This window comes from Ischnura elegans, chromosome 6 (assembly GCF_921293095.1).
Source record: "Ischnura elegans chromosome 6, ioIscEleg1.1, whole genome shotgun sequence".
Classification (NCBI taxonomy): Eukaryota; Metazoa; Arthropoda; class Insecta; order Odonata; family Coenagrionidae; genus Ischnura; species Ischnura elegans.
This window is the reverse complement of record NC_060251.1, coordinates 117295747-117303390: the sequence shown is the minus strand read 5'-3', so window position 1 is coordinate 117303390 and position 7644 is coordinate 117295747. Positions and strand designations below refer to the sequence as shown.

The following is a 7644-nucleotide window of genomic DNA, read 5'->3' as shown; positions in this document are numbered from 1 at the left end:
GTCCAGTTGAGAAACAAAAGTTTTCTTCTAATATTGTGGCATAAATTAATTTTGGCTGTGATTTTGGGCGGTACTAATCAGCTGATTCCTATTGAGGTAGTCACTAGTAAGAATCTCAGTTAGTTTGATAGGAATTTACAATTTTACAGTAATGGTCAAGAAAGTTGATCCTAAAATTCTGCTTGGACTAATAGAACTAAGTAATGCATTTGAAAAATTTGCTTATAATATGACAAACTTCCACAAAATATAAAATTTTTATATCAAATATGTCAATTGAAAACTTTGCCTAAATCTAAAATATGATATTTCTGACAAGGGATTTCCATACGACACACAAATGAGGTATAGAATACGCTTTTACCTACTTCATTACTTACACTGTTATGTGATATTGAACATGTATTATGGTGATGTTATAATTCTCGTATCAGTAACTTCATTTTACCCATGCCTTAATACAAAGGTAATTCTTATTGTGAACAAATAAATAATCAATTATTACTAAACTTTTCTGTGTTGTGTTATGTAGTAAGTTGCAATCTATGTGAATCTAAAGCAAAATAAATTCTTGTGCTAAATAATATGAATAATATGTTATTGATTAACCTAACTGCAGTGATGGCTGGCTTCAAGACCCATGCATGAACAATAAACCCTCCACCAAATGCGCATGCACGTAGCAGACCAAATTTTCAAGCATAAACATTTAATTCCATAAACAACAAACAAGAATATAAAAAAAAACTTGATGACAACATAGGCATGGAAGGACATAAGCACATAGTATTCACAAACATGCAGATCAAAGGTCGTGGGAAAACAATGTCTCATCTGGGTGGTAAACCAGGTGGGAATGAGAGAATCCTTGCAGACCGAGGACCCGATTCCGGAATAAAGGGCAACAAGCACAATAACCCAACACAGGTGCCAAGGAAAGGAGTGAAGCAGAGGGAGAGAGGGGGGGTAAGAGAATCCCTCAGCCAAAAACTGGTGATGATGGATATGAAGTGGAGCAGCAGACATCAGCGAGGAGGATGGCCCTGTGGGGGGGAAAGGCATGATAAATGAATATGGGTTGCCTTGCATAGCGAAAACAGGAAAAAAGAATTAAGTACTAACTAGACATATCCATCTAAACTATCCATCACGGTAAGAATTGAAAACTCTATCATGGCTTTATACAAAGTTTGCTTATTTTCTCAGCCAGTATTTGATAATAAATCATGGGTATTTTCAATGGCAAGTTTTAGAAGCATTAATCCATGTTTTGGTGATACCTTTGAACTAGACACTAATATGATGTATGATAGCAGAAGCAGTTCTAAGTACATAGCCTAGCATTTAACATTAATTGAACTTTTGAGTGATTGTGGGCACTACAATTTTGGGAGCCAATACTGGCCAAGGGAAACTCAGAGGGCATCACCTATATGTATAAGCCTAAAAACAGAAAAGTTGGAATATTCAATAGTTTTTCATTAATATTAACTTCTGTAAGTTATGATGACACAGTAAAATAATAGGAGCAACCTCAGATTTACATTCTACTCAAGGAGCAGGCCTATAAATTTCACTTTAATTATTCAGTGTCCCACTGGCAGTCCCTTACTTGTTACCGGACACCGATAACATAACTAGTAAGTGACAATTTTACATCATTTTATCAACAAACTGTCCCAAAACAGTCAATTATATTGTACCATTTGCCTAATTTTGTTTTCGATGCTGAATATGTTTTTAAATGGTCACTTTGGAATAGTTTAGTACTCATAAGCATGAAAAAGCAAATTCCTTTAGAAATTCCTCAACATAGCAGCATTGTAAAATTTATGGCAACAGCAGTCATATCTGGAAATATGTTGGATAGCATTATTATGATATATTTCCAAATATTTAAATTGACTCTGGAGAATAAGCAATAAAAATAAGTCCTTATGAGATAAAACTACTCTCACCACAATCCTACACTTCTCATGAAACTTATCTATCCCAATTTCACACGCCAATTTATTCTGTTAGAGATACCATTAATAATAACTGAGGTTTGTCAAACCCCAAACAATAAATATTATAAATAAATGCAAGTTTAAATTTACCATCTTCCTCATTAACTCCTCTTTCTGAAGCTCAAAGAGCTCTCGCTGCTGTCTGCCGGCAGCCTCAGCATTGGCTGCTAACTTTGTAGCTGCCGCAACACGCTGCCTTGCCTCCTCAACCTGCAATTTAGCTGCTACATCTTGAGCCTCTGCAGCTGCACGTAGGCTGGCTGAGGCAGCAGCTTCATTCTCGGCTGAGAGGCGCTTAGCAGCTGCGGCAGCACTTTCATCCTCCTTCACTTTCATATCCATCATCAGCAGCTCCCGCCTCATCTGGCAGACATATGCTTCTTCTTCCCTGAGGCAACGGACTTTTGCCAACCTCTCTTCAGCCTCTCTCTCAACTACACTCCTTTTACTTCCTTTACGGTGCTTAGCCGTAGAAGGAGGTACTTCATGTACCTCTGGCACAGCAGCAGCTGCAAGGAGAATGTGGTATTTTACATCCAATGCACTTCTTTTTATTGTAATGGAATCAATTCAAGTGACACTGGAATCACTGACCCTTGGTATTGGAATGTTCATTAATTACATCCAGCATATTAAAAGAAAAATTATTTTTTTCCAGAGAAAGATAATAAGACTCAAATGGCAATTGTCATTTGGGTTACAGTTCCACTGATGCAGATTATCATATTTAACTAATTGTCGTAGCGTTTTCCTATATTCTTGTATTGATTAGAATGTGGAATAAGCATTAAATCCTAAATTTAGTGACCATAGGACAAAAACTGAAAAAATAATGATAACCTTCTTTAACTGATATTGTAGCTGTTTATAAAGCAATTAGGCTATTCTAATGAATATGAATGTACTGAGAAGTCTCAATGCAATGTCGTATTTATGAAAAGCGCACACTCATAATTATGTACACTCTTCTTCGAATTCATTGTAAAAGCACAGATTACACGTACCAAACCGATCAAGATTCGATTACCTACCCTCTACCGTTGGCACCTCGTCCGAATCTCCCGTGTTGGGTATATTGTGCTCAATGGACGGGAAAACAACTTCCAACTCCGGAGTCGTGTCCACGACCTGCGGGACATATGGGCCTCCCCCAGTTGCCATCCTCTGCTGGTTTAGAGCAGCTAAATCCCTCTTCCTTTTAGCCTTTAGGTTTTCCCACGACCTTTTCAGTGGTTGCCACGTCCGCTGTTGATTAAGTAAACACTTTATTCAATCACGATAATACAATTATTCTAAGTTCTACTGAATTTGAAGACACAAACACAATACAGTAAAGCACACACACGACAACACTGCAATAATTGCAGAACTAGTACATACCTTCGTAACTCCTTCCCGCCCATTAAAATCTGCAGCAATCTCCCTCCATGCCGTGGTTTTTTGGCTGAGAGCCACACAATCCGTCTTCCTGCTCTCTACTACATTCTTCTTTTCTCCCACCAGATCCACTAAGAACTCTTTCTCAATAGCCGTCAACCTCTTACCGTCCTTACCGTCCACTTTTGTTGTTTACTGAGTTTACTGAGTTTTGGCGATATTCGCGCTTCACTTGTCACGCATAGTTTTCTCTGATTCCACAATGAACGAGCAATTTTGTCGCCACAATTCGCCTACGCAATGCACTACGTCATCAAACTCATAGAAAGCAAATCGGCAACAATGCCTCTTCCGAGGAATGCAGACGGGGAGATGTAGCATTGTTTGGCATTGTTTCTTAATACCATTTGCAGCGGAGAACTCGCTACTGCATCTGCTAAAGCAAAATATGTAGCGACGACTAAGAATACGGCCCTGTCCTACTCCTGCATGGTCTAACATATCCAACAGTGGGTTAAGCTGAAGACAGAACATCAGCATAGATAGGGGACATCCCTGTCTAAGGGACTTTCCAACTTTTATCCATTCTGTGAACTCATGGTTGCCTATTTTAATCTTTACATATGGGTCATTATAAAGAACTTTAATTGTATCGATTAAGCCTTCAGGGAATCCCATTTTTTCCATCACTTTGAATAGAAAGTTAGAAAGAATAGAAAGTGTTCATGCCCACGCAGACTGGACCAATTTTGTTCGTGAATTCGATAATTTTTTAGCGGCCACCAAGCGGGACGGAGAGACTGATAAAGTGAAAATCGCCCTTTTGCTCAACATGTTGGGTGGAAGTGCGATAGCGCTCTTTGCGACTTTTCCGCTGTCAGAGACGGAAAAAGGCAAATATATAAGTGTGCTCAAAGCCTTTGAGTCTTACGTTGCGCCCAAAATCAACGAAACCTTTGAGCGTTTTCTATTTAACCAGAGGGTGCAGGAAGAAGGCGAAAGTTTCGAGCATTTCCTTGCAGATTGTCGGCGCCTCATAAAAAATTGCGGATTTTCGAGATCGGAGCCACAAGAGGACTCCGTACTGCGCGACAGAATCGTCCATGGAATACGGGATAAGTCTGTACAGGAGGCCCTGCTCAGGCTGGAGGACCTGACTTTGGAACGAGCGGCAGCCCACTGCAGATCGGTGGAACAGAGCCGGAGACAAGTGAAGCAGATGAGAGAAAAAACAGTGGAGCCTGAAAGAAGAGACCTCCACATCGATTCCATTCAAAAGAACAAGTTCAACCACCGACGAATCCGGGGTAGTGTGAACTCAGGCCCAGATGAAAGAGTGAGCAAAGGCAATAAAAAATTCAACTGTAAGCGGTGCCAAAAAAGCCGTGGCCCCCGAGAGTGCCCTGCGTACGGAAAAAAGTGTGCAAAGTGCGGTCTAATGAACCATTTCGCAGTGTCGTGCAGGGTGCGAAATGTTCATGTTGATGTGGTAGAGTCTGACTCGTTGTCGGACACATCATCAGTGTCCTGCTATGCAGTCTCAGTGAATTTGTGCGTTGATTCAGTGGGTGCAAACGTCATCAAAGACCCAAATGAGTGGGTTGAGAAGGTGGTGATTGGAGGGAAAGTGATTAAAATAAAATTAGACACGGGCGCTCAGGTAAATGTCTTGCCTATACGTGCACTAAAGAAGATAGGGAAAAGTATTGAAATTAAGCCTACAAGTGTACTACTTGAGTCCTATGGTGGCATGAAAATCAAGCCCGAAGGTATTGCTACTTTGATGTGTACTTTTAAAGATGTTGAATGTGTTCTGGATTTTGTAACTGTTAATAGTGATTATCAACCCCTCATGGGATTACCTGGGTGTGTATCTTTGAATTTGGTGAAAAGAGTATTTAATGTTGATGAGGTATCACCAAAAAATAAATTTCTTAAAATGTACAAGAGTGTATTTGATGGTCTCGGGTGCTTCCCGCAATGTTGTAATATAGCCACAGTGGAGAATGTGCAGCCAATGTCAAGACCGCCAAGTAGGGTGCCCTCAGCACTAAAAGAAAGGCTTAAGCTAGAGTTGGAGAGGCTTTAAGCCAAGAAAATTATTACTAAGCTAGAGAGCTTGACAGGTAGAGAGTGGATCAGTAATCTGGTGATCACTGAAAAGCCAAACGGGGATTTACGTCTCTGTCTTGACCCCGTTGACTTAAATAAGGTGATCATCAGGCAATATCACACGGTTCCAACTGTGGGTGAAATATCTGAGAAACTGAGTGGAAATAAATATTTCACCGTATTCGATTTGAAAGAAGGGTTCCACCAAGTGAAATTAGATGAAGAGTCATCCCTCAAATGTGGTTTCTCCAGTCCATTTGGTTGCTTTAAATACTTGAGAATGCCCTATGGCATAGCTTGTGCCCCTGAGATATTTCAAAGAATGGTGGAGCAGAATTTTAGTGATATCCCTGGCACCATTATCTATTTTGACGACTTGTTGTGTATGGGTAAAACCGAATTGGATCATGATAAGGTTGTGGAGCGAGTTGTCGAAAGAGCCAGGGCTCTGAACGTAAAATTTAATCCTACAAAATTACAGTACAAGGTGAAAGAAGTAAAATATGTGGGGCATATTTTCTCAGAGGCGGGAATGAAAACTGATCCAGAAAGGGTTAAAGCTCTTGTAAGCCTCGAATCTCCCTGTAATAAAAAAGAATTACAGAGAGTCCTGGGAATGTTCAATTATGTGCGTAGTTTCATCCCAAACATGGCAACATTAACAGCCTCTCTAAGAGAATTATTAAAAGCTGGGACTGAGTGGAAATGGCTCCCTTCCCATAGCCAGGCATTCCAGAAACTTAAAGAAACCGTGTCATCTGCCCCAGTCTTAACATCATTTGACCCATCCAAAAGAATAACAATTCAATGTGATGCCTCTCAGTCCGGCCTAGGCTGTTGCTTATTGCAGGAAGGGGATGGGGTTAAGGGGCTCCAGCTAGTTGCTTTTGCCTCTAGAAGCTTGACGGAGTGTGAGCAAAATTCTTATGCTCAAGTTGAGAAGGAGTTGCTAGCCACTCATTTTGCTACTGTAAAATTTCACAACTTTATATATGGGTCTGATGTCAACGTGCAAACTGATCATAAACCTCTTGTGTCAGTCATGAAGAAAAGCGTTTGCAAGATAGGGTCAGTTAGACTTCGAAGGCTGAGACTCAAACTGCTGCGATATTCCTTAAATGTGTACTATGTCCCAGGGAAGGATTTACATATTGCAGACACACTGTCAAGGTCTTACGTTAAGGGTGAAGTTGAGGATGAGCCTGAAATGCTAGAGATGGTTCATACCATCAGCAGGTATCTCCCCATGACTAGGGATCGGAAGCAAGAGTTTCAGCAAAAAACTAAAAATGATAAAGTTTTAAGGGAAATAATTGAAGCTTGCAGAAGCGGGTGGCCAGCTCATTGTAAAATACCCATTGAACTTCAGCCCTTTTATAAATTCAGAGATGATCTTTATGTTGAAGATGGCATACTTTTCTTAGGACACAAAATTGTAGTCCCTGGTGATTTGAAATCTTATGTGCTAAAATTATTACATGAAGGGCATGGGGGTATAGAAAAGACTCGTGCTAAAGCTAGAAAGCTATTCTATTGGCCTGACATGTCAAAAGATATTGAAACCATTGTCAATGAATGTGAAGTGTGCAACAAGTTCAAGCCAAGAAACAGAAAACTGCCATTACTTCCCCATGAGGTACCCAAGTTGCCATTCGAAAAGATTGCCTGTGATATTTTAGACTTTGCGAAAAAACCATATCTTGTCGTGGTTGACTACTACTCTAAGTGGTTGGAGTTAGTCCCCTTGCCTAGCAAAACCGCTAACTCTGTCAAAGAGGTATTTCAAAATATTTTTGCAACGCATGGGATCCCGAGGGAATGTATTGCAGACAACATGCCATTCTTATCGTATGACTTCCAAAAATACCTAAGAGAAAATGAAATTGAGTTGAGGACTTGTAGTCCCCACTACCATCAGAGTAATGGGCTAGCAGAAAAGGGTGTCCACATTGGGAAACAAATCCTTAGGAAAAGTTGGGAGTCAGGGAAAGATTTCAGGGATATGTTAAGGGAGTACCGAAATTCCCCACTGAAAGGGCTCAATGTGCCTCCAGCCCAGATATTATTTAGCCGTCAATTGCGCTCAAAGCTTCCAGTCACTTTCGAAGCTTTGAGACCTAAGGTGCAAAGGGGTATTTATATGGCA

At 40.4% G+C, this 7644-nt stretch overlaps 1 protein-coding gene across 1 annotated transcript; it reads right to left on the bottom strand.

The window, feature by feature from the left end:
• Positions 1 to 579: 579 nt before the first annotated feature.
• Positions 580 to 3581, bottom strand: LOC124160531 (translation initiation factor IF-2-like). The gene is made up of 4 exons (XM_046536392.1): positions 3390 to 3581; positions 3041 to 3254; positions 2100 to 2518; positions 580 to 1043 (listed from the first exon to the last, which is right to left on the bottom strand). Exons 2-4 carry the CDS (start codon positions 3168 to 3170, stop codon positions 1026 to 1028), a joined length of 567 nt encoding a protein of 188 aa, XP_046392348.1. The 5' UTR covers positions 3171 to 3254; positions 3390 to 3581; the 3' UTR covers positions 580 to 1025.
• Between the last annotated feature and the right edge of the window lie 4063 nt (positions 3582 to 7644).